Below are 25,947 nucleotides of genomic sequence, written 5' to 3' on the forward strand. Positions count from 1 at the left end.
TTTTTTAATGGTTCCACGTTGCATTCCGAACACATTTTTAGTGTTAACTTTGAAAAATTCAACTTTAAAATTGCATGTTTCTCTGAAAAGAGAGCAATCTTGGCTGGCTGATGGCTCTGGGGAAAGGCTTTTTAGTCTAAACTGAGGAAACCATCAAAGAAACGGAGAGGCCAGCTTTGCTTACAGATCCTAGCCCTGCCACTACCACTAACATCAACAGCTACAGTCACACTTCCAGGTGGGAACTCTGAGGCTGCTCTTGGCAGCATTTTACCTGAAGCCTTAACACCCTGACTGTGGAGTTTGAGGTGGTCTTTTGCCAAATGCTGCAATTGTTAATGGCTGATAGAGATAGTTACACAGACTTCAGAGCTGAAACCCAGCAGCATTTCCTAGAAATAAGGGGATTTTGCATGGGTGTAACACAACTGGGACACAATTCATGGCAATTTGGTGGGCAGTGCTTATCATTTTTATAACTTTTATGTTACTGAAACGATGATGTCAGGAATTACAGGCTGATTACTGTGAGCGAAAATGATTTCCAAGTTTCTAATGAACCTCAGAACATCTACTGGGTCACAAGGCTTGGTCCAGCAGCAGAACATGTATCGAAGCGTTGCAATAGTAGAGTTGATTGGAGGAGTCCTGTTGCTGCATGTGAAGTGCCAAGGATGGAGCACTGGTCTTGATCACAGAATCATAGAATGGTCTGGGCTGGAAGGGACCCCAAGGATCACAGAGCTCCAACTCCCTGCCACAGGCAGGGCCACCAACGTCCAGGCCTGGAGCTACACAAGGATGCCCAGGGCCCCATCCAACCTGGCCTTGAACACCTCCAGGGATGGGGCATCCACCCCCTCTCTGGGCAGCCTGTTCCAGCCCCTCACCACTCTCTCTGTAAAAAAACTTCCCCCTGATATGTAATTTAAACCTTCCTTCCTTTAGCTTCACTCTATCCCCCTTGTCCTGCCAGTGTCTACCCTTTTAAAAAGCCGATTCCCCTCCTGTTTCTCTGCTCCCTTCAGGGACTGGAAGGCTGCAATGAGGTCCCCCCACAGCCTTCTCTTCTCCAGGCTGAACAAGCCCAGCTGATGTGCAAGTGTTGGCTTTGGCAGGTGCATGAGCTCTCTGCTCTTGCTCTGTACTGTTCCTGGGTGGCTCATGAAAGTGGGAATTGCTTCTAGCACGGCTCGTAGGAAGCACAGTGAGGAAACTGCATACTGCTGTTAACTGTACCCTGTTGCTTCATGATGCAAGCAGTTTCCTAATCTTTGTTTGTTTTATTTAAATTTAGGACAAGTTCCAGGCCCACCTCGCCAGAGAAACATGGAGAAGTGATGAGAAGGCTGCTGAAACCTGTCTGTGACCCTCTGAGTTACCGCTTGCTTCCGCGTTGGCCCAAAGCGAATGGAGGCACTTGTGATCTCTTGTGCAGCTAAATAAAGGGCAGTGTGTTCCTGTCAGTGTTCTATATAGAATCATAGAATTGTCTTGGTTGGAAGGGACCCTTTAGATTTAGATCAAGTCCAGTCATCACCCTGACCTCACAGCCACTACTAACCACATCTAGTCATCTTTGAAATTGCTCTAGGGATGGAGACTCCACCACCAGCCTGTCTGTGCTCCCAAGTCCTTCGCCAGTGCTCCCAGTGCCTTGTAATCCCTCTTGATACTCTTCAGGTTGCTCAGAGCTGTGTCACTGGTGCCTGTGGGGAATAGTAGCAGTGGTCCAGCAATAGTAGCACAAGGTCCAGCCATCTCCCTGTCACATCCCTGGTGTGAGCCCTGGGTAAGCAGTAGACCTCTCCAGATAGTAGGTCGGGGTGACACGCGTGTGCCTCCGCACCCCTCAGAGGTGAGTCACACACCACTGTCACCCCTCAGGTTTTTTTCAGTTGCAGAAGTTCTTTTGCAATGAGGCACAGGTCTTGCTGTCTCACTGAGGTCTCAGGACCTTCCCACTACCGATTCTTCCTCCTCCTGCAGAGCCACAAAGTGGTTCTACAGTGGCACCTGTGGCTCTGAGGGAGATTTCTTCCTCTTCCTCACCCTAGTCCTTGTCCACTTCTCACCACTGCTGGCTTCGGCTGTGGCTGGACATGCTGGTGGGGGAGCTTGGGCGATCTGGCCCCAGGCTGTGGCTTCAGTGCAGGCTGCACTCGAGTCCAGCCATCAGTCCCCATTTCTGTGACACTGTGCAGCCTTCTGACCATCTGCTGCAGCTCCCTCACCTGTCACAGGAGCACCTCTGCCTGGGCACGCCTTGTGCAGACTAGATTGTCACCCACCTCTGCTCCACGAGAGAGTCCTACCTGCTTCCCACAGCCTTGCGGAGCTCTGCTGGGGTGGAGGCAGCGGTCACCAACGGGAGGGATGGTCCCTTCCAGAGCCACAGCCTGGGCTGGCATCGAGTGCTGGCCATGCTGCTGCAAGGCTCAGGTAGAATGAGGGCCCCACGCTTCTAGAGCCGGCAGAGCTTCAGTGCCAGATCACCCCTCCCTGCGCTTCGTGCGATGCACACATGCTATGGTTTAGTATTTAAACATACAAATACTAAAATACAGCATTTAAATATGTATATGTTATATTTTAGTACTTCAAGAGGAAATTACTTTTCATTAAAAACGATGTTTTACATTCGCCTGTGAAATTGCTGCTCGGTTAGCAGCTGAAGCGTGCCTGCATCGCTGTATTGTATGGTGCAAAGAGTCTCTGGTGTTTATTTTTCTATAGTGTATAGCTGGATTCCTTGTAAAAAATGAAAAAAAGCTATTAAAATGGTGTTTTATGAGAGAATGCTTCCATTGTACGGGTGTTTGTTTCCACCTTACTATATCCTTTCTTGCTGGGGGTTGGTATTTCTGTAGGATCACTCTCACTAGCGGAAGAGCTAACCTGCTCTGCCAAATATCAAAGATCATAGAGTCACAGGGGGTGGAAGGGTCCAACCCCCTGTCAAAGCAGCTCCCTGGCTCATATTGCACAGGTCGGCGTCCAGATGGGGCTGGAATATCTCCAGAGAAGGAGACTCCACACCCCTGGGCATCCTGTCCCAGGGCTCCTTCACCCTCACTGGGTAAAAGTTCTTCCCATGTTGGTGCAGGACTTCCTGTGCTCCAACTTGCAGCCATTGCCCCTTGTCCTGTCTCCACAGAGCACTGAAAAAGGAGCTGGCCATTTCCCCCTGCATCCCATCCTTAAGGTACTGATAAACATTAATAAGGTCCCCCCCTTAGTCTTCTTTTCTCCAGGCTGAACAGTCCCAGCTCACTCAGCCTTTCCTCACAGGGGAGATGCTCCAGGCCCTTAACCATCTCCGTAGCCTCCTCTGAACTCTTTCCAGGAGATCCCTGACTTTTTTATCCCAGGGAGCCCAGAACTGGCCACAATACTCCAGCTGGGGCCTGACCAGGGCAGAGCAGAGGGGATACATGTAACCTGTGAATCTAGGGTATGCTCTTCTGGTTTTACATTGAGTAACTCCTCCCTCTTTCCCTCAGTCTTTCTCAGCACATTCCAGTTCAGCGTGAAGCCACCACTCCTTGAGCTCTTCTGTGACTGAGCTTTGCATGTGTTCAGTCAGACAGAATTAACGCAGAGCAAATTATCTGTGCCTGCTTGGGAAGGCAACTGCATGTTAGGTTTTCCTCCAGTGTGACCTGTGGTGGTCTGACTGTACTGTGCTGTGGGTGTATCCTGCCTGGGGTGTCCCCCCACCCTGCTCTGGGGTGCTGGGTTGGTTCTGCTGACCATTTCAGTAATACCTTTATGGGATTAACGGGCACTGGTTCCCATGTGGGAACTAGCAAGACAGAAGCGTACTAAGCCACTCCTGGAAATCTTAGGAGTTTGGAAACAGCTGAACTCAGCTGGCTGGACCCTTGCCTCTCCCTCAATTTAGGAGAGGCTCTGAGAGTAAGGAAAAGGAGTTGCTTCTGACACTTGGCAGGCTGGAGCATCTGTGTTCCAAAATAGATCTGGATTAGACTAGTGTTTATAGATGGGAACATAAACAGAGTCAATGCAGGAAAGTAGAAATTAAGTTCACTCTAAAATGGAAATAGCTGGGATAGGAGAGAAATAAGCAAAGCTTGCAAGCACTGTCAGTTTTTAATGCAGCTCTTGTGCTGCTGACACTGCTAGCACTGTCTGGTGTAGTCTGGGTCCTTTTGGCTTCATTTTTGTACTTCAGAAGGCTCGGGACCTTTGTTTAACTATGCATTTTTGGCAAAACCAGCCAACCAAGCACCCTAAACTCTATCTGCTTCAAAGGTAAGTGAAGCTCCTGATTGCACATCTCAGCTCTGCCCAGTACCTTGCACTGTAGGTACCTGCTCAGGAGGCAGTTCCAGACATGAGGTAAGTTACTGGTGGGAAGGGGAGGGGAGAGGTGTTCTGGTAGTACACCATTCTGAGTCTTAACATACCAAGTGCAAAAATGGGAGATTCCCTGTATCCTGCTGAGTAAGACTTGTGTGATAACTCCCTGTGGTAGTTGTTGTTGTGGTACTTCACGGAAGCCAAATGCTTCTTGGGATAACCCAACATTCATTCTTCTCTTCCTTTTTTCTCCAGAAAATGTATAGGCAGAATTGTAAAGACAGAAATACTTTAAGATGCTGGAAAGGTGAAGTCTCTACAGCTGAAATGTACGTGGTGTTTCACCTTGTGATATCAGGAAACCTCTTCCGGAGGCAGATTATTCTACTCCAGCCAATTGAGAGACTTTTGGCTACAGCATGTTTGACAAATGGATACTGGTGTTTGTCTGAGATCGATACAGGGGGCACAAAGCAGCTGCAGATGGGTTTTTTTCTCCTCACTGTGACTCCCAGAGGCTCTGTGACCATCACTGATGTGCTCGGCCTTGGTCAGCAGCAACTCTGGCCTTGAGCTGGCTGGTGTTTGTTCTGTGGAGCCTGCAGAGAGCTTCTGGCTGCTCCTTGCAGCAGCCACCCCTGCAGCCCCCCTCCTCCACCAGAACCCAGCCACGCAACCCCAGAACACTTTTCTACCAACAATAACTTGTATCAGAAACAGCTCTTCCTTTTGGGGGGACCAGGCTGCGTTGGTATCGCATGTGGGGCAGGGCAGGGACAGTGCAGCTCTCTCAGGCTTCCGCAGTGAGTGTTGTCCCTGCACCTTTGCCTCCTGAGGGCAGTGCTGCAGAAGAGCATGGCAGCAGCACCCACATAGTATCCCTGGTGTACCCTGCTCCTGGGATGGCAGCAGAATGGCTGGAGTTTGTTTACTCTGAGAACAGCTGCTGTGGAGGCCGTCAGGTGAGCACTGTTCTCTTCCACCTGTGTACATGACGGCTGTAAAACAAACCACACAGGTTTCACATGGGTTCGTGTGGCTTCCTGCACGACAGCACGGTACCCACAGCCCGGTGCAGCTGTCAAACAAGGGAGCTGTGAATCTCCACGCATCAGGAGATCGACAGGATGGCATTCATGTTCACCAGGCCCACGCTCGAGGCCTGCGGAAGGCGGACAGACGATGGCATCCCTTAGTGTAGCTCAGGGGGGAGACAGCCAGGTGTTCACACCAGCAGATCTTCCAGGTCACAGAATCACAGGATCATAGAACCGTAGGGGTTGGAAGAGGCCTCCAGAGCTCAATCGGGTCCAACCCCCTGCCAAAGCAGCTCCCTAGGACATGTCACACAGGTCAGTGTCCAGATGGGTCTGGAATATCTCCAGAGAGAGAGAGACTCCACACCTCCCCAGGCAGCCTGTCCCAGGGCTCCCTCACCCTCACTGGGAAGAAGTTCTTCCCCATGTTGGTGTGGAACTCCCTGTGCTCCAACTTGCAGCCATTGCCCCTTGTCCTGTCCCCACAGACACTGAGAAGAGGCTGGCCATGTCCGCCTGTGTCCCACCCTTCAGATATTGATAAACATTGATCAGATCCCCTCTCAGGCTATTTTTCTCCAGGCTGAACAGCCCCAGCTCACTCAGCCTTTCCTCACAGGGGAGATGCTCCAGGTCCTTCATCATCTCTGTAGCCTCCTCTGGACTCTCTCCAGGACATCCCTGGCTTTTTTATCCCAGGGAGCCCAGAACTGGGCACAACACTCCAGGTGGGGCCTGACCAGGGTAGAGCAGAGGGGGAGGATCCCCTCCTGTGTCCTGCTGGCCACACTCCTCTTGATGCCCCCCAGGATCCCATTGGCTCTCTCAGCCCCCAGGGCACACTGCTGGCTCATGGCCACCCTGTCACCCACCAGATGACAGGTCAGTGCAGCAGTGGGAGAATCCAGTGCTCCATTCAGAGGAGATGACCCAGAAGCAGCTTGGAAGAACAGCCACTTTCTGCTCCCGTTACCTATAACCGGCCCCTTGCTTCTCCCTCCCTCCCCCCCTCCCGCCCTCTCCCTGCTGCTCTGGTGTGACTCCGGGAGGCTGTTGTCACCAGCCGAGCAGTCCTTGCGGCCAGGGGCGCTGGCAGCGGCCCGCGCTCTCCTCTGCCTGCCCCTCCGGGGGCGGGGGGAATGCCGGGGACCGGGGGGTGGGGAAGGGGGGGGGGGGAGCCCATCTCCGCGCCGGCCGCACGCTGCTGCGCCCGGTACAGCCGCTTCCCCCCGGTGCCTGCGGAGCGCCCCGGGCGGGTGTGCTCCGGGAAGGAGACTTCATTGGTTCCCTTCCTTGGCGCGGGCCCGAGCGCCGCTTCACATCCCCGCGGCCGGCACCGCTCTGCCCCGCGGAGGCCCCCGCGCCCGCTCCGGGGAAACGCTGACAGCGGGAGCGGCCGCAGGGCTCTGCCGCCTTCCCCACTCCCCGCCGCGGGGAAAGAGCAGGACACGCGGAAGGCGCGGTCCCGCCGCTTTCGGGGAGGGGAGGCCAGCAGGCAGCGAAGGGAAGGGCACGGGCAGGAGCCGGAGGAGGCTGACGCGGCCCGTTCCCAGCCCCGACCTCGCGCGGCCGCGGGCAGGGCCGGCGGCTCCCCGGGCGGCGGCGCCTCCTGGCGCCTCGCGGCCCCTTCCCGCCACCGGGGGGAGCGCGCGCGCGGGGCGGCCTCGAAGCGCCGCGCCCCGCCCCGCCCCGCCCCTCGCGCGGGGCACGCGTCCCTGGCTGCGGCGGCGCTTCCTCCTCGCGCTCCGCTCCCGGCCCGGGGCCGCCGCCGCTTCCCGCCCCGGCCCCGCCTGCGGCAGCGTTTGGCGGCGGCTTCGGCGGGGCCCGCGCCGCTCCTCGGCCGCGCCATGGCGGCGGAGCGCGGGGGCTGCCCGCTGGACGCCGTGCCGCTGCCGCCCGAGGTGCGCGAGAGCCTGGCGGAGCTGGAGCTGGAGCTGTCGGAGGGTGAGTGCGGCCGCGGGACCGGGAGACCGGGGCGGGGGGTGGGCTGCGGCTGGGGAAAGGCGGGGTCGTCTACGGCCCGGCCGGTGTCGCGGCAGGAAGCCCGCGGGTCGTTTCCGTTGTCCGCCTGGGGCGGGGGCCTGGTCCCGCCGAGGGGCCTGGGGAGGGGGTGGCGGGAGCCTCGTCCCCCTGGAGCTCCTCTCCCGTCACCAGCCCTCGGGTGCGCCGGCTCGTTTAGAAGGGAGCCGGGCTGTGGGCGGCGAGGGCCTGTGCCCTTCTCCCCGGGCCCCCGCCTCAGGCGGAGGGGGAGCTTTCCCGGCGGCTGAGAGACCGCGGCGGGGGGCGGCCCCGGCCCCCGCGTCCTCGGCCGCCGGCCTTGGGCTGGAAGCGGCGGCGGAGGCCCCTTCTCGGGCGGCCGCGAGGTGTTTTAGCGTTCGGCCGAGCTGGCACAGGCATGGGCACTAGTGTGCGGCTGGGTGCCCTGGTAGTACCCCTGCGGGGGATTCGGCTCGTGCTTTTTAATGCTGACTCCTGAAATATTAAATCTGCCCCTTTGTATCTCCAATTCCCAACGTTTTTCTGGTTTCCTGTGTATCAAGTTCACAGGCGGGGATATGGTGACGTTCCCTGTGCCCCTGTAGCTCAGGAGCCCTTGGCCGGAGGTGGCAAAGCTGGGGTGCTGAGCCAGGGTTCGCTGGGACAAGGTACTTGGGCCCATCTGTTGGTGTGGTGGCCCCAAAAGGTACGGTCACCTTCCTTCAGCTTCCAGGCTTGGGTTTGGTCCTCACGGTTCTTCTGTGATCTCTGTGGGAGTTAGGCTTGTTTTGTTGGTAGGGTTTGGGTTTGGTTTTTATCCATGTTGGCTCCCTAGTGTGGCCTGTTCTGCAGACAGGCAGGTGGTGCAGGAGAGCACGTGAGGGATGGAGGAGACCAAGGCAGTTAGTTAGTCATTGTGTTTTCCCCAGCTCTGTTGTCAAGCTGTGCCTTGGATCGGGGAGCAAAAAAGCTGTTAGCACCAGGCTCTTGGGGCTGTAGCATTAAGTCTGCTCAGACGCTGCAGTTTTCAGATCGGTACATTCAGGTGGGGAAATCTGGGGTCATTTCACCTTTCCATGTTGGGTGGCACGTGTCGTGGTTGAACTTGCAGATCAGCTGTCCTCTCCTCCACCATGGAACCTCTGGTGCAGAGGCAAAGTATAGGTTTATTAACTTTGTAGTCCAAGCTCAACCTGTTGCTGCATGCCTGCCAGAGCAGCAGTACCTGACATGTACTGCTGCTTGTGCAAGAGGGGTTCCTGTGACTGGGGAGCTGCAGCAGCGTACAGCCACTACCCATGTGCTCTCGTGCCGCGACCGCGCTCAGCACAGCAGTCCTTGCGTGCGTGTCTGCTGGCACTCGTGATCAGCCAGGATATCCTGGGTTTGGCTCCTCTTGCCTGTAGGTCCTGACTGTGTGTGTTTAACCACTGGAACTGTCTTACACACGGGTCTGTGGTACATTCGATCTGAGAAACACCAAGTGTGATTGCGGGCTGTCTTTGTGCAGTGTGTCTGATGGTGAAATTTCTGTTGCTGCATAGCTGCTGGATTAATTAGGTGGTTAGGTAAAGTGATAACGTTAGGTCAAACTTCTTGACCATTCGGAAGACTTGGCTTATGATTTTTTTTTAGGTACCATCTTTGATCTGAGGTGCAGTTCCTTTTCTGCCTTACCTGAATGACTTGACAGCAGGCATGCAGTTCTTTAACATCAGGTTATGTGTTACCTGCTCGTGTTCCATGATGGCTTGATGCTTGTACGTGCTGCTTTTAGCAGACCTCCCCATCATTAACAGTCAGAACGTGCTTACTTGCAGAGGAAGGAATAGCGATCTAGGTGCCTGCGTTTTAATCTATGTAAAGCGGTTACAAATGTTGTGCAGTACTCTGCCCCTTCTTGCTGCTTCTCTGCCGCTGTACATTGGTACCTGACAATCTCCACAGCTACTTCCCTCCTTTTATGCTGGTGGAATCCAGCCTGTAGTGGAAGGATGCTGCTGCCAACGACTTCCTCACGTTTTCAGCAGCTGTGGTGCTCTTCTGCGCTTCACATCTGGCTGTTGTCTCTGGCCTCTGCCTCAACGGAGGCCTTTGTGTGTGTGAAAACAGGCAGGCTGCAGGAAGATTTAACAGGGAATTTCTCATGCTGAATACACCATGAATTGGAGAAGGCTATGCTTGGGAGGATGTTACCATAATCTGAGAGGAAGTGCCGAGGAAGGAAAAGGAAAGAAGAAACTTGAGAGCAAGTTCCTTTCGACTTTGTACGTGTACTTCATCAACGGAAACATTACGTGTGCTGTGTTGGGGCAGGAATAACATATGTTCTCTTTGATTATGTTATTTTCACCTATAAATAAATCAGGAAGATGATTAAAAGTTTTCTTTGGTCTTGTCCTGGGTTATCATAGTGAAAGTTGGGAAGAACCTTTGCGTTTAGATACAGAGAAAAATGAAGAACGAGTGCGTCACTGCTTTCTAAAGGCAACTCGGAATCCCAAATGAAGTCTTCAGCTTAGAGTTCTGCATGGGGAGGGAACTCTTGCAATTCTTGCTACAGTTCTGGTCTTGTGTGGTGTGATGGATATTTCTGCTTTTACAAGACCATAATTTCACATGATGTGACAGTTTTTTGTATTCTTCACATACTAAAAAAATAACAGCTGGGGTAAAAGAAGCCCTAGAGCAGTGGTGGTGCAGGGCTTTGTTATATCAACACTGTAATTTGTTATTTTATTTTATTTTTTACTGAAAGAAAATAGTGAATCTTTCAGTGAAAACTAAGGAGATCTGCCGTGACCTTTTTTTTTTTTTTTGAGATAAGGACAATTTTGAGATGGTGATTGGCAGCTAAGCTGAATTGTAGTTCCTTGATCTGTAGACTAAGCTTTCTTTCCTTAAGACTGTAAGGTGCTTCAGCTTTCTGATGTCATGGAAAGATTTGGAGTTCCCTAATCGCTCTGGCAGGATCTTCGGCAAAAGCACGAAAGTGCTGATGCTTCAGCTTTTTATTAGTCCCTTTAAAATGTTTCTTTCTCTTCTGTGCTCTGACAGAGAATGAAGGTGTTAAAACCCCCTTTTTTAAACAAAATCCAGTCTGCAGCAGAGATTTTTGTAGGAGAAACATCAGTGTGCCTTTTTAAAGCCTGTTCCTGCTTTATGACGGTGTATCAGATATTTATGTGTGTTTTTACATATCTAAATGCATTTGTCTGCTGCCTTTCATGAAGTTGTGCTGGTTTCAAACAGCTGATCTCATTTAGGCAGACAGCTTGTCCATTCAGGAAGATGGCATCTTGCTTGAAAGCTGTGCCTCAGAACTTTGGGCTGTTCTCTTGTGGAAAAGGCTCCTTGTTGTTACCATTTTCCTTTCCAGAGCTTTCTGCTGCGGTTTTTACCATGGCAAGTAGATAAAATTTGCTGGCTTCTGCAGTGAGATACATGTTTTGGGTAAGAGAGAAGAGCTTGAGGGGTGGTGAAACCCTTCCTGTGGCAGAAGTGGATCTTGGCGTTCAAAGACCTCTCTGTGAAGAGTGCCAGGCACGGCGCTTCCACTTCAGCAGCTTCACTTTTACTCCCCAAAGCTGAGGGAAGGTGGAATTGGGTTGTTTCTTTGCTTCTCTCATGTCATCTGCGCAGGAAGATGCCTTACTTGTTCCTTACTGATCCAAGGATGGTGTATGTAGGAGTAGTCAAAGACAAAATTGTGTTGCACACCCTTATGGCAGCGAGGACCATCCCGCTGCCGTTAGCTTGTGTGGCATTGTCTTCTAGTGCTGTTCGCAGTGGTAGTCCCCTCTGGTAGCTCTTCTGGGTCTTACAGGAACACATCACTACGCTTGTTTCTTTTCTTGGAGGTGTTTTGTGCGTGTTGCTGCGTGGCTCTGGTGAGGCCAGGCCGTTTGGGTGCATAACTTACGATTTACATTCAGTAAGTGTTACGTAAATCTGAGGCAGTGAAACCCTGGGCTTCCAGCCTGTCAGCTGGCTGCTCAACCAGCCTGTGAATATCACAACGCTGCTTTTTCTGTGTGTCTGAATTTCTGATGAGCTCTTAAATGTTAAACGTATGGATTTGGTTTTCCTTCTGTTTCCTAGGAACTTGTAGGTCAGGCTAATTCTGGAACTGAGCTGAATCCCTTAGCAGAGCTTTACCCACTGTAAAGATGCTGAAGATAATTTTTCTTCTCATCCAAATCCATTCTGTTACCTCAGGGATTGCCAGATGGGAAGGGCTGCTCTTGATGACTTCTATCAGGCAGGCTACAGAACTAGTCCCAAGGTAGAAATTTACTGTCACATAGTTTACTGTCAGAATTATAACTAAATTTGTCTGTTTATTTGGGGAGTTGTGTTTTCCATCCCACAACATGTCACTCCGAAGGTGTGGGCAGTCAATGCATGGAGCACCTCCCCTACGAAGAGAGGCTGAGGGAGCTGGGCTGGTTCAGCCTGGAGAAGAGAAGGCTGCAGGGGGATCTCATTGCAGCCTTCCAGTCCCTGAAGGGAACCTACAAACAGGAGGGGAATCAACTTTTTAAAAGGGCAGAGACTGGCAGGACAAGGGGGATGGATTAAAGCTAAAGGAGGGAAGGGTTAGATGAGAGGCTGGGGGGAAGCTCTTTCCAGAGAGAGTGGTGAGGTGCTGGAACAGGCTGCCCAGAGTGGGGGTGGGTGCCCCATTCCTGGGGGTGTTCAAGGCCAGGTTGGATGGGGCCCTGGGCAACCTTGTGTAGCTCCAGGCCTGTGGCAGGGGGGTTGGAGCTCTGTGATCCTTGGGATCCCTTCCAACCCAGACCAGTCTGTGATTCTATGGTGTGCAGGATGCTCTGGTTCCCATTTCTGTCTGCCTGGACAGAAAGCTCACTCTTGCCTAATTTTGAACCCAATTATTTGTTTCTCATTTAAGAAGGGAAGAATTGGTGTGTATCGCAAGGAAACCTTTTCTGGCTTGTTGGGGTTTTTTGGGGGGTGCTCTGAGGTGCTGCAGGTGGCATAACGCCTGTGAGTGACGAGTAGAGAAGGTGTCGGCTAAAAGCATAAAAACTTATGAAAAAATTAAACTTAGTGTGTGACAGTTTTGGCTACCACAAGTATTCCAGCAGTACTATTGCAAATAACTTCTAGCCAATATTGACCCGTGTGACCTGTCTGGTTGGGTGTTTTAAAAAATTGATAACAGCATATTTTGGGGTAGACAGAGAAGGCCTGTCTTATAAAAACTAAAGGTAGTGGTCAGAGCTGGAAAGTGTAACCTCATTGCTTTTGTAACACTGGCAGTATTGGTGTGGTATTGAAATGCTGTATGTGGAGTCAGGAGAGGAAGACACACGTGTGTTTTAGCCTGTTACCTTTATGATGGAGCATGGTATTGGGTTGTTAAGTGTTTTCTGGTCTTACAGGTGGGGCTTTCTGTTACAGAAATCTTTGTCTTCACAAAGTATGTCTGTAAATGACAGTTATTTGCCACTTCTGTGATCATTTTAATATTTGGAAATAAGTAGAATCTGAGGCTATTGGTGAGAAGAGCTGTTGAAACTGGGGAGACAAATGCTTGCTAAGTGGATAGTAGGTAGCCTGTGAAACTTGACCTGCAGTGTCTTTGTTGCTTAATTTCTGTGCCTCTCCAACAGAAACTGTTAATTGTGTGATAGTACATGGGGCTTGCCAAATGCCCCTGGGGACTGAGTAAGTCTACAAAGCTTGTTCTCACATGTTACACCCGACTCAGGTTTTGGGAAGCAACTGGCTGACATCCTTCAGGCTAGCTCATACCCTTCGTTCCGGTCTGTGGCTGAAATGGCCACGTGGGGTTGGAAGGCAAACAGGTTTCTGGTTATTTCTTTTCCCATTTATCATAAAACAGTCCAGTGGCAAGGAGTGGTTGCCACTGCAAGCTTCATGATGACGGTACGCAAGGGATCCTTTAATTCTGGTCATGTAAAGTACCCAGAGAAAGGCTCTGAGTGCTTGATGTTGGTGCCCATCAACTGATGGAAGGAGGCCAGCTCTGGTTTTGCTTTGACACATCCTGATTGTAGACGATGTGGTTAATGTTGCCTTCCTGAAGTACTGAGAGAATCCAGTTAGGATGGATGGATCATGCAGGAGTCCCGTGTTTCAGCAGCTCTCTGAGCACATTCTCAGTTCGTGTCATTCTTAGGTATGTGGTGTTTAATGCATGTATTATGGGATTATTATTAGGGGGGGATTCAGTTATTTAAGAAAAAGGGGGGGGGGTTCCCAGCCTGTAGTAGGTGGAGGGTTTCACTTGTTATTTGACACGACCACGGTGAATGTGTGTGTGGAATTTCAGTTAACGGCCATCCCTGAGGATATCTCCTAGGAGATGAAAGCTGCTGCCTCCATGGTGGGAGGCCTTTGCTCCTAAACATGATTTTTGATTATGTCCAGGCAGGTTCCTTGCCTGCTGTAAAGAGCTGGTGAAGCACTGGAGTTCTGTGGCCAAAAGGTGTTATTTGTGGATGGAGTTACTGTCCCAGCCTATCCATTCTCTGAGGGCATCAATGGATGCAGAGTCACCCTCTGCCGTTGATGGGCTGGTTGTGAAGTAACTGCCCAGCTGGCAGTCATTGTTCTGTCTTGTCCCATTGCTCTGACCCATCAGCCAGTTCAGGTCATGAAAGAACAGGCACCATATGACTTGAGCTTCCTGAAGCTGTGTTCTGACCACAACTAGATTTTCTAACAACAGCAGCTGACAACTACATGACTTGTAAAGCCCCCTTCTCTCCCAAGTCAAACTTTATTGTAGAAGAATTGTCTAACAAGGTGACAGTTGGAATGAAGACTTTTTTCTGTACTGGTTATGATAGCTTTAATGATGCCAATGCTGTTAAACCATAAGAAGGAAATAGCATCCTTACTTTATCTGGGCAACAATAGTGTTTTCTTTCCAAAACCAGGTTCAGAATCTCCCTGCTCTGCTTCAGGGTAGGACTGAAGTTTGTTTGAAGGCCCCAAGTCTGTTGAGATACGCAAAGTCCAGCTGGGTGGCTGGTCATTAGACAATCTGGTCTGTGGGATGTTTCCATCCGTTGTGCTCCTTTCACCCACGGTGCCCTTTGAAGACTGTTTTTCCATCTGTTTTTGTTCTCTTCTGTGCATTATGAGGTTGCAAACGCTTTTGCTGGTCCACAGGTGGCACTGAGTCTGCTGCTGATGCCGGTGGCTTAGGTTGAGCTGTCCTGTATGGAATATGGAGGTTTCTTCCTAAACTGAGTTTGGGAATAGACCCAATAAGAACAACATCAATGTTTCAGTCATCCCATCACATGAGTGTAATTGCAGTGGTGACAGTAGAGACTCTTGTAGTTAACCTTGTTGGGTTGCTGCAGTGAAAAATGACGTTACACGCTTTTTCTACTGTTGTTTTTTTTTTACATAGGCCCCTTTTAATTATATTTTTTTTTCAATGAAAAGTCCCTTTTCCAAAAAGGGGACAGACTGTCACCTCACCTGTGGGAACAGTTGAGTTTATTACCCAAACCTCCCTTGGTAAAATTCATTCATAAACTAAGGATTTAAGAGATGGCAGTTAACATAGATGGTGGGAAGAGTTCAAAGTCCTGCTCTACATTGTGAGACAAAACCAAATTGACCTGCTTTCTGTTTCTTGCCATGCTTGACAGGCTGGATGATCAGTGTAGGTTATTTATTTTGTTTCCCCTCTGTTTTGGAAGCTAATGGTGTTGGTGCTTTTTTGGGTTGACTGTAGAGCTTAGGGGCAACCGTGCTGGAAAGTTCTGTCAAATTGGTGGAATAACACCATGTACTGTGGTTTTCATGGGAAATGCACTTTCCCTTTCGCTCCGATTCCCACTCTCCCTCCATACTCATTTTCTATCAGTGTTACTCTGTCCCCACCTCCGTCTTCTGGAACACAGGAAGGTGAGCAAGGTGTCTTGTCTTAGCTGAGAATGTCCTTACACGTTGTATCTTTAGCTGCTTCCAGGGAAGACAGTCCTTTGAGCAGCGAGGATCTGCCGAAGACGTAAGGACATCCAGTTGTATTTTGACATAGCATCATAGAATCACCTGGGTTGGAAGAGGCTCTTTAGATCACTGAGTTCACCATAGCCTAACCCTGACTAGTCCATCATGGATCATGTCCTTAAGCACTAAGGACATCTGTGGCTTCCAACTTCAGTGTGGTGGTGATGCACCTGAGGGCTTACAAAAAATAAAAAGGACTAAATCTGCTGTGGTGTTCTTCATAACTTTGAGGAAACAAAAGGTGCAGCCAGGAGAACTGGGAGTGCTAGGTTGTCATCAGCTTTTGTTTCCAATCAAAGCAGAATTTCAAACTCAACCAGTTAGGTGGTTGGGACTTTATTTTTGGCCTTTTGGATTTCTGCTGTAGTCAACCCATGTTTAAATTTTTCTCCTCTCTGTGTTTGAGTAGAAGAATGTAAAGTACTCTCCATCTCTGTTGGAGCTAATTCTGCATTGATGGTTGACTGTAGTTGTTGGGAGGTTGAACTTGAAGACTGAAGTTGCAGCTGGCTGTGTTCCTGGGAGATTCCTGAATTGCTAGGCTGAATGGCAACACTAACAACTGTAAAATGCTGGGGTTTATCTAGCTGAGAAATGGGTAACGTGTCACAAATTCCTTTAGGATTTCTGCAGATGGGATCCTGGGCAGGCTGCTCTACCTGACCCCACAGGAGTTGGGGTGCTTGAACCAGGTTAAACCTGAGGCATCCTTTCCAGCTGGAGCTGTTCTGGGGCAGAGGGCTGGTCTCTCAGCCTTGTTGCTCTTCTGTGCGTTGCTTCTATGGAGGTTAAATCCCAGTGAGAAACAGGAGGGTGGTGCTAACCTGTACTTTATGAGAATTAAAGGAAATACATTTTCTCCCAGGTGTTCTCATGCAAAAGTAAGCTTCCTCGAAACCATGAATGTGTTTATTTGTGAGTTAAATTGACCTTTCTTAAAATTGCCATTGAGCACTGGTCTTCCTGTGTTCTACCTCCATATCCTTCCCCCAAAACCTGGATCAAGCTCTGCCATTCTTGAGAGAACACAAAAGTGGTTTTTTCCCCACTTGCTAGTTCAAATGGTTTCTGTAAGAAGTTGTTGTGGGGATTTTGTGATGTTTTTTTTTTTTTAAAGAAGAAACTATTCCTCTGAAATGTGATGTCATTGATGAAGGGCTATGGGGCAGTGTTTGGACTGAACAGTACAACGTGAGAGCCTCAAGGTGCCAGCTTGATAACACCTTGTCCTGCTGAGGTACAGATGCGTCACCCAGTTCTGTTGCAGGAAGAAAGATCATTTATTGTACCTGTATGAAAATACAGAGGCCAAATATTTCAGCGTCTCCCATTACATAACAGTGGTTTGGTTATAAAGGACCCGTGTGTTTAGCTCAGGATGAGTCTCAGTGTTTGACAGTGTTACTGGCACGAGGTTCGTAGCTCTCAAGGAGGTGCAAGCTGCGGCATTCCCACTTCTCCTGAAGCCGCGGTTGCAGACCCAGATTTGAAGATCCCCGTAAGATGTAAGCGTGTGGTTTTCCTGTGCTAAGGTGGAAGAAAGCAATTCTGCAATGCAGGGGTCAGGGGACTGAGCTGAAATCTGTGGCTGAATCATTAAAGCCTCCACATCATCGTATCCTACCTTCTTCTTACTGGTTTATTACCCAGTGTGTTCTTTCTCACTGTTTTTCCCCCAGCAAACCTGGGAAGAAGGTTTTCTTTGTGGCAGCTCCTCCCCTGAAGTCTTGTTGAAAAATGCAGTGGTGGTGTGGTTTACCTCCCTGCCTCAAGGATCTGCTCTGCTAACTCTGGGGTCAGTATGTACATAGATTGGGAAACATCTGGCGTGGACAGGACACCTCCTGCCCCTCCTTCTGCACTGACCTGGGGGGCTGCAGAGTTGTTCCTCTCACAACTTCTCTTCTCTGGCTGCAAAAACTGCTTCTAGGTTGAGGGGTTTTTTTCCCTCCTTGACTCTGTTACACCAGAGGTGCTGCCACCATTGCTGATGGGCTCGGCCTTGGCCAGCTGTGGGTCCGTCTTGGAGCCAGCAGGTACAGACTCTGTGAGTGAACAGCTACTTCAGAAGAAAGTTGTGAGGGTAGTATCTCCTTCATCCATAAGTCAGCATTCCATGCTAATGTGGGCACTGCTGATTCCACTTCACAAGCTGTTGCTGCAGTCAGAAGGGTGTGTGCGTGTGTATGGGCAGTATTGGTTTGGCTGTCTCCTTCCTTCCCGCTGGAATAAAGCAGTGCTGGGATTCTGCTACTTCTCTTTGTGCTACATTATCCTTTGTGTTGTGGTTTAGGGGTACCCTGGTGCTGCAGGAGCTCGTTCTTTCCATGTCCCCCCAGTTTGTGTGCCAGAGCCACAGTTTTTCCAACGGGGATCTTGTGCTTGTGTCCCTGCTTTCTGTGGGCCGGCACCTACATCCCTCCCCAGGCTCGAGGCTGGGTGCTCTTTTATCCAGCACCTCAGCTAAAGAAGGGAATTCCCACTGCTGAGTTTTTATCTTGGGCTGCATCTGGTGCCTCTCTGATGCTCCAATACAGTTGCAGCAAGTTAACATGTAAGTGAATTTCTTTCTTTTCTTTAAAGTGATGCAGTGAGTTGAGTTGGCTTGGTAGTGTAGTCAGATGGGCTCAGAGCTGGTTGGGAGGATTGGGTTGAGGGGAGAAGGATGAAGGAGGATCCCAGTACTTCAGCTTAGCAACAACATGAATCCATAGCCAAAATAAATTTCTTCAGTGTCTGCCTGTATCTGTGCTCCTGTTCCTTCAGAGCTGTCCTGGATCCAGCCTGGATTGAAGCGTTGCCCTTGCATGGGTGTAACTGTGTTTTGTCCTAGAACTTTGAATCTGAAAACTCCCATAAATCATAGTGCAAGATCAGTACCATAGTGTCCCATAGATCTGTGGTTAACCAGATACAAGGAAAATACAAACCACTCGGTATTTTATCAGGTAGGTTTTTTAAAAAGGCTGTTTGCACCTGAAAATCTGTACTGGTTCATGGTTTGATGAGGGCCTTCAGCCCCATTCTGCCATGAAAAGGTTCCTGCAGGGCAGCCCAGGGACTGCAGCTTTTTATGGAGGCAAGGGAGGCTGGGAGGTTTGGTTCTGCGTTTTCCTGTTGCAACAAGAAATGTAGGTAGGAGAAGGCCGGTGATGAAGGGTGTAGAGATGATGGACAAGTGTTTTTTCTGTGCAGAGCAGATTGAGCTCACAGGTGCTGGTCAAAGTCCACACTGGGGGAGCAGCCCCGAGTTTCCCCCTTCTCCAGGCTGTAGTTCCTTGGCTGTTACGTGAGTTTCCACCGTCCCAGCAGACCTCCCTGCTCTGGACACACAGGCTGCTGGTGGGTCCATCTGTGGGTGCAGCTGTGTGCCCTATGCCTGAGCAGTGCCATGCTGCAGGCTTCTGCTGGCTGCTGTCCCCTGTGCCACCCTGCACCTTTGCAATGGTGATACTGAGGTAAAAAAAGCAAGCAGGAGTTCGATCTGTCTGCACCACGTCGTGTCCTGTGACAACTGTGGGTGTTTTTACCTTTGATCATTGCTCTGACCTGTTTTTGGCAGAGACAATTTGCATGCCCAAATAAAGCAGGGAGAAGCTGAGGGGTAAGAAAGTGTGTTACTGGGCTTTGTTAACTTCCAGGATGGTTTTGCTTCCTGGTATGAAGCCAAAACTCTGCAGAAGTCCTACAGCATGAGATCCCTGCCTTATGTTGTAAGTAATGAGGATTGCTATGAAAATGCAGGACTCCTTGGTGGCACAGAAAGCGTGTCAGACACATGTCATCAAAGCACACTGGGAGGCAGGGTTAAGAAAAGATGTCTGGGATTGGTGGGGGGGGAACTTTTGTTTACAATCCCATGTTGTTGAACAAAAATATTTAAGTTTCTTGTTACAGATGTTTGTGTACAATTTGTATTTGGTGGAAATCACTTCAGTTTACAAAGACTGTTTCCAGAGATTAGAGCTCAGTAAAAAGATCTTTTCCCTTCGTTTTTTTTTCCCCCAGAAATGGTATTTGAATAAATCAAGCATTGGGCTTTGTGTGTCTTTCTCTAATTTTTCTGTCTCCTTCATTCACTGAGTAACAAGCCCTAAGAAATTTAAAAGTTGAGCTCATAGTACATGCTGTGGGAATTCGAACTATCCTTGGGACTGCTCATTCTTGCTCTCTGCCTTTTCTACTGCCCTTGGGTTATATGTGTGCCTAGTAAAAGGAATGACTTTGGAACTTCTTAGCACTCAGACTAATGAACCCTGAGTCACTTCTGAAGCAGGAGCTAGAGGTCTTCTGTTTTGGGTATTTTTTTCCTTTTTCTAGTCCAAGCCCACTGCTGCTCCATGAGCTTCTATGTTAAGCCCTCTCACTCTGGAGTTTCTCCATATTTGACTCCACATACTCAGCTGACTTTCAGTGTATGCTTTTGGTTTTATAGAATCACGGAATGTGTTAGGTTGGCAGGGACCTTCAAAGCCCATCTAATCCAACCGTTTGCAGTGAGCAAGGCCATCTTCACTAGACCAGGTCAATCAGAGCCCAAACAAGCCTGGCCTTGAATGTCTCCAGGGATGGGGCCGCCTCCACCTGTCTGGGCAACATGTGCCGGTGATCCACCACCCTCATATTGGAGTATTTTTTTCTGGAGATATTCCAGCCCTGTCTGGACACTGACCTGTGTGACTTGTCCTAGGGACCCTGCCTTGGCAGGGGGTTGGACCTGATGGGCTCTGGAGGTCCCTTCCAACCCCTATGGTTCTGTGAGTCCACCCTGCCTTCAGTGAGCAGGGACATCTTCAACTAGACCAGGTCGCTCAGAGCCCCATCCAACTTGGCCTTGAATGGCTCCAGGGACGGTGCTTTCCCCACCTCTCTGGACAAGCTGGGCCAGTGACCCACCACCTCTTAATAAAATGTTTCTTCCTGCTTACTTTCTGAGTAGTAATTCTCTTTTCAGCGTCTCGGTACTTGGTCATCTTAAATTCCTTTTTACCTGGTACCTACTGCTTTGTTTTCCTTTCTTCCTGTGTGGAGGAAAACCTAACAGCATGCTATTCCTTTCTAGCTCAGGATGATAGGACAGCTGAGATCAGTTGAAAGCAGGTGACAAACAGAGAAGTTAGTTATTCTTTGCTGGTGCTAGCTAAGAAGTATTTATTTTACTACTTTCTCCTCCCTGGGTCGGTTCCAAATGGGCTGTTACTTTCTGAAAAATCCTTGTTGTTGTCCACTAAACGCTTGCAGAATCTTAGGTGGGAAGGACTTTGAGAGCGTGCAGGGGGATGTTCCAGGTGGACCTTGCTGGTGCTGTAGAAAGTGGCAGGTTTCTGCCAAATGCAGTTTCCTGCTACCTGAGGAAGGTGGGAGCTTGGGACACTCTTCCTGACAAGGGGGAGGGAAGGGGTAGGCACCGATCTTCTCTCTTTGGTGACCCTGAAGGAACAGCGTGAAGCTGTGCCAGGGGAGGTTCAGGCTGGGTGTCAGGAAGAGGTTCTGTACTGAGAGGGGGGTCGGGTGCTGGGACAGGCTCCCCAGAAGGGGTCACAGCCCTGAGCCGGGCTGAGGGCAGTGAGTGTCCAGGTGATGCACTGACTTGGCTGGCCTTGTGTGGAGCCAGGAGTTGGACTCAGTGGTCTGTAGGGGTCCCTGCCAACTCCTGGGTATTCTGTGAGCCTATGATTCTTTGTGCCAGGTGGCCACTGCTTTAGACAGCCAGAAAAACAGCATGGGAAGACCTCAAGACATTGTGTTTACATGTTCACATGGAGAACCAGGGGTGCTTCTATCAGGGGAACATCTACCTGTGTTCAGAAAGGATGCTTTTATTAGTTCCTGACCTTTCTTAGATCCTAATTAACAAATGTTGTCTCACCACAGTTCTCTTGGGTTTCTCAAGGAAGCTTCTGATGTGAGGGCTTTCTCATGACACTGGTTGGAGAGCCCTGAGTACACATGAATTTATTTGAGGAGGTTCGGGGCAGCCAGTCCTCTAACTGCGGAGTGCAGTTTGAAAGGGAGGCCTGAAAGTTGAAATCAATATCAAACTTGTCACTTAGCAGAAGAATGTCATGTTGATGTCTTTCACCTTTTTTTGTGGTGTTTCCAGTAGATTTTACTGGATCTTGGCAGTGTGCTAATAGCATTACTGGTTTCCAGTTCTGCAGGAGGGGACTTCATGGGCAGCTTTTCTAGTGAATTTTATTCTTGCTTTACACCAAAGAGTAACGAATAGGACCTTAAGGAAAATCTGTGTGCAGAATATGGACTTTAAAATTACTTTTTCTATCGTTCCTAGCTGCAGTGGAGTAGGGATTTTCGGGAACATTGCTGATGGTTGACACACGTAATCAGAATTTCTTGATTTCAGTCTTTTTTCTTCTGGGATGAAAGTTAAAGTAGTGTTGCTTGCTACAATACTGGGGAGAGGTACCTTAGCAACTGTGAAAGCTTTAGAATTTTAAACTCTTGAAATATCTTTCCCAACATGGGAACTAAAATTACTTTCTAAATTTGAGTAAATTGGTTTAGCTGCTGAAAAGAAGACTTGAGTACCTAATACAAATATATGAAACTGTGAAATTAGTATCCACTTGTGTCATTTGATGAGTCTTTTTAACTCTGTGGCTTATGGGATACACTGAAAAAAAAAAGATAATTAAGGAAAACCACGGTACCAGTGTTCTTAGTGAAGCTAAAAATGGAGCATCTCACAGGAGGATATAGCCACAAATACAGGATATAGCCACAAATACAGGATTATTGGGATGTTCTTGGACAGTCCAAGGCATATACTGGAAAACATTCAAAAATCAGACAAGCTTTACAGCTTGGGGATATTGAAAAGTTTAAAATTGCTGAAAATGGAGCTGTTAATAATGGTATGCCAAAACAAGTTTCTTGGGAAAGGAGTTGCGTTTCCAGAAGAGGAATCTTATACAAATATATATCATAGGATATCCTGAGTTGGGAGGGACCCCTAAGGATCATCAAGTCCAACTCCTCTGTGTGTGTATATATATTTTTTTATAAAATACACTCCATATATGTATGTGGGTAGTACAGAGATGGCACTGGACAAGTCTTTTCAGGAGTGAAAAAAAAATCTAAATCCTGCATAACCTTCTTCTACAAGAAAATTGTGTTGGGCACTTTACAGATTGATTTCAATATTTCAAACTCTTGAGTCAGGGGGAAGTTGATGGTAACTCAGGACATAGGTTTTTACAGGTTCACAGAGTCTTGGGGGTCTGAAGGGACCCCCAGAGCCCATCGGGTCCAACCCCCTGCCAAAGCAGGGTCCCTAGGACAGGTCACACAGGTCAGTGTCCAGATGGGGCTGGAATATCTCCAGAGAAGGAGACTCCACACCCCCCTGGGCAGCCTGTCCCAAGGCTTCCTCACCCTCACTGGGTAAAAGTTCTTCCCCAGATTGGTGTGGAACTCCCTGTGCTCCAACTTGAGGCCATCACCCCTTGTCCTGTCCCCACAGACACTGAGAAGAGGCTGCCCATTTTCCCCTGTGTCCCACCCTTCAGATATTGATAAACACTGATCAGATCCCCCCTTAGTCGTCTTCTCTCCAGGCTGAACAGTCCCAGCTCACTCAGCCTTTCCTCACAGGGAAGATGCTCCAGGCCCTTAACCATGTCCGTAGCCTCCTCTGGACTCTCTCCAGGAGATTCCTGTCTATTTTATCCCAGGGAGCCCAGAACTGGATACATTAGTCTTGCCAAACTTCTGTAGTGTCTAAAATTTCCAAAAGTAAAAAGCAAAATGCTCTAATGAATGTATAAAAGTTGTGGAAGGTAAGTGGACAGTAGCTCTGGTGTATTCCCTCCCACCCCCCACTTGTATCAAGATTGGAGAAAGAAGACTGGAGAACTTGAGAAAACTAATCAAGTTAGATAAATGGGCAAGGGAAGTGAAATTTAGCATTTGTACAGGTCGTGTCAGCAGCTTCTCTATATTAGATTAGCAGGAATTTAATTGATTTTAAAATTCCCCATCTGTTTATAAAATGCAGTAAGGCTGTTTAAGTGTCTTCTGATCATCAGTCAAAGTGAAGGGACTAATTACAGCTATTTGAGATCTTTAGCTCTAAGAATATCTGTATTTTATTTTTTGTGTTGGCAATGTAGGGACGTCTTTATTCCAGTCCAAAGTAACGTCAAGCCCTGAAGCATTTGTCTGTTGTGAACAGGAACAGCTTTGTCTTGTGAATGATTAAACCAATTATTCAAACAATTTCAATGTGATTTGGGGTGTCAGACAGAAAATACCAGTGTGTTTCATTTGATAGCTCAGAATGCTGTAAAAAAGTGGTAATTGAAATGGTCGCCATGGCAAGAGATGGCCTTGAATCAGAACTGTGCATTATGTAGTGACTGTTCTATTTGGAAAAATAACTGCAGAATCAGAACTTCCAGGTAGCACAGGCTGGTTTTGGCATTTGTGTGGATGTATGACTATGCCCCAGTCCTTTCTGGTGACAATAAAAAACAAACCTTGATTTGTTGTGCTTTCCTGAGCATGCAGTGTTCAGATTTCACTGGCTACCTCGGAAATTAAACCCCCCCAAACCCTTTTGATAAGCACTTCTGCAAAACAGATTTTTTTCTTCTTCTTTTTTTGGTAGATAAGTGGACTGGAAATAGAGTTCAGGTGGCTTGCTGAGTGAGTTTTGATGGAGCAAGTATTGCAGTGTGAAGCAGAGTGGATGTGTCCTCTGTGTCGCGTTGCCCCCGTGATGTCATTCATCCTCTCCCTTCAGTGCTCCCCACCCTCGAGCTCTTGCCTTGCCTGGAGACCCACTTGCTTTAACTTTGGAGGAAAAAGCCCCAGCAGCTCCCCAGCTCACACTGCTTTTTATCTCTGCTCCCAGACTTACAGGTTGGTTGGTCTTGCCATCAGGTGGTTCAATGTGCTGCTGTTCACCCTGACCTTGGATTAGGCTGGCAAAACCCTGCGGTACCACGGCCCCTCTCAGCCCTCGTGGCTACAGCGGCCAGTGCCATCCTGGGGTGTATGAGAAGGGGGGTGGTCAGGAGAGGTCCTTCTCCCCCTCTGGTGAGGCTGCACCTGGAATGTCGTGTCCAGTTCTGGGCTCCTCAGCTTCAGAAGGACACAGAACTCCTCTAAAGAGCCCAGCACAGGGCCACCAACATGATGGAGTGGAACATCTTCCTCATGAGGACAGGCTGAGGGAGCTGGGCCTCTCTAGCCTGGAGAAGAGGGAACTGAGGGGTGACCTTATTAATGTCTATAAATATGTAAAGGGTGAGAGTCAGGAAGCCAGAGCCAGGCTCTTCTCAGTGATGGCAGTGACAGGACAAGGGTCAATGGGTGCATGCTGGGGCAGAGGAAGCTCCATGGGAATGTCAGGGGGAACTTTGACATTGTGAGAGTGAGGGTGCCCTGGGACAGGCTGTCCAGAGAGGCTGTGGAGTCTCCTTCTCTGGAGACATCCAAACCTGTCTGGATGTGTTCTTGTGTGATTTAGTCTGGGTGATCCTGCTCTGGCAGGGGGTTGGACTAGATGATCTTTTGAGGTCTCTTCCTACTCCTAATGTTCTGTGATTTGGAGGGGTCGTTGTCCAGGCTTTGGGAGGCAAATGTCAAAATCTATTGCTTTGAACGAAGACAGTTGCAGTGTGGGTTTCCCATGTGGAAGCTTTTATGTTTCAGTCTCTTTAAGTGTAAGAGATTCAGTAAAAAATGCAACTTATCAGTAGATAACTTTATTCTGCACATACTTGGAAGCTGTTTTAATACAGGTTATACAAGGTGAAACCAGATCCAGGTGTTATCTTTGAAGATACCAACCTCTGTGCAAGTGATGACATCTTTTCCTTTTAATTTTCTTTTTTTTTTAACTCTTGTGTGGTCCTGTTTTCTGTGCTGCATCCAGTCCAAAGCATTCAAGAGGTTGCTGCTGCTTCTTCAGGTTCTGAACACCAGTGAGAACGCTGCTGGGGATCTTGGTGGGACTTTTGAAATAAATCTGCTGTCAGACTAAATTTGAATCTAGAATCAGGTGGGGGGTTTTGTCCTGCAATGTAGCTGAACAAGACCGTTTTGAATATAAACAAATAACATATTTCCTATTTTAGGATGAGAAAGTTGGAACATGTGGTGCCAGCCTAGTAACTCCTTCCAACCATGACCTTCCTGTTCATATGCTTTTGCATTTGGAAGCCTGTTCTATCTTGGCAAAAATATCAGAAAACCACAATACAAACCTATTCAATATTCTGTTCATTGAACAATGTCTCTTCAGTGCACTGGGTGAGTCAGAGCTCTTGTTGAAAAATAAATGTGGTCATGTAAATTTTCCCACAGCTGGCACACAGGGGACTATGTTGGGTTGAATGGACAAGCTTAAATCTGGTACTTTTGAACTCTTGTATTTGTAACTTGAATATTTGTCCAGATGTGCCCTTTGGGCACTCAGCCTTGGTGTGTGAGTGCTAGGGAGCACTGCGTGCCATGGGGCTTCACTGTGACAGCGTCAAATACGTGAACTTCCTGAAGTTCCTAGATAAGTACTGTTTTAAAGGAATTTATTGCAATCTCTTTAGTTTAATAAAGAGATTCC

General features: G+C 48.9%; 2 protein-coding genes across 5 annotated transcripts in view; both read left to right on the forward strand.

Annotated features, from left to right (window-relative positions):
• PCNT (pericentrin) overlaps positions 1-2,793 on the forward strand; it is a gene marked incomplete at its 5' end in the record, with an annotated part of 103,236 nt that extends 100,443 nt beyond the window's left edge. The window contains one exon of the mRNA XM_084264961.1: positions 1,298-2,793. Within this exon, the coding sequence (XP_084121087.1) occupies positions 1,298-1,341 (44 nt within the window). The 3' untranslated portion in view covers positions 1,342-2,793. The remainder of the gene's footprint in view (positions 1-1,297) is intronic.
• A 4,381-nt stretch (positions 2,794-7,174) lies between these two features.
• DIP2A (disco interacting protein 2 homolog A) overlaps positions 7,175-25,947 on the forward strand; it is a gene marked incomplete at its 3' end in the record, with an annotated part of 122,968 nt that continues 104,195 nt past the window's right edge. For all 4 annotated transcript variants that reach the window (XM_084264263.1, XM_084264264.1, XM_084264265.1 and 1 more), the window contains exon 1: positions 7,175-7,304. In XM_084264263.1, coding sequence (XP_084120389.1) covers positions 7,208-7,304 — 97 coding nt within the window. In that variant the 5' untranslated portion in view covers positions 7,175-7,207. The remainder of the gene's footprint in view (positions 7,305-25,947) is intronic.

The sequence above is a fragment of the Gallinula chloropus genome, assembly GCF_964237585.1.
Source record: "Gallinula chloropus genome assembly, chromosome: 5".
In the NCBI taxonomy this organism is placed as follows: domain Eukaryota; kingdom Metazoa; phylum Chordata; class Aves; order Gruiformes; family Rallidae; genus Gallinula; species Gallinula chloropus.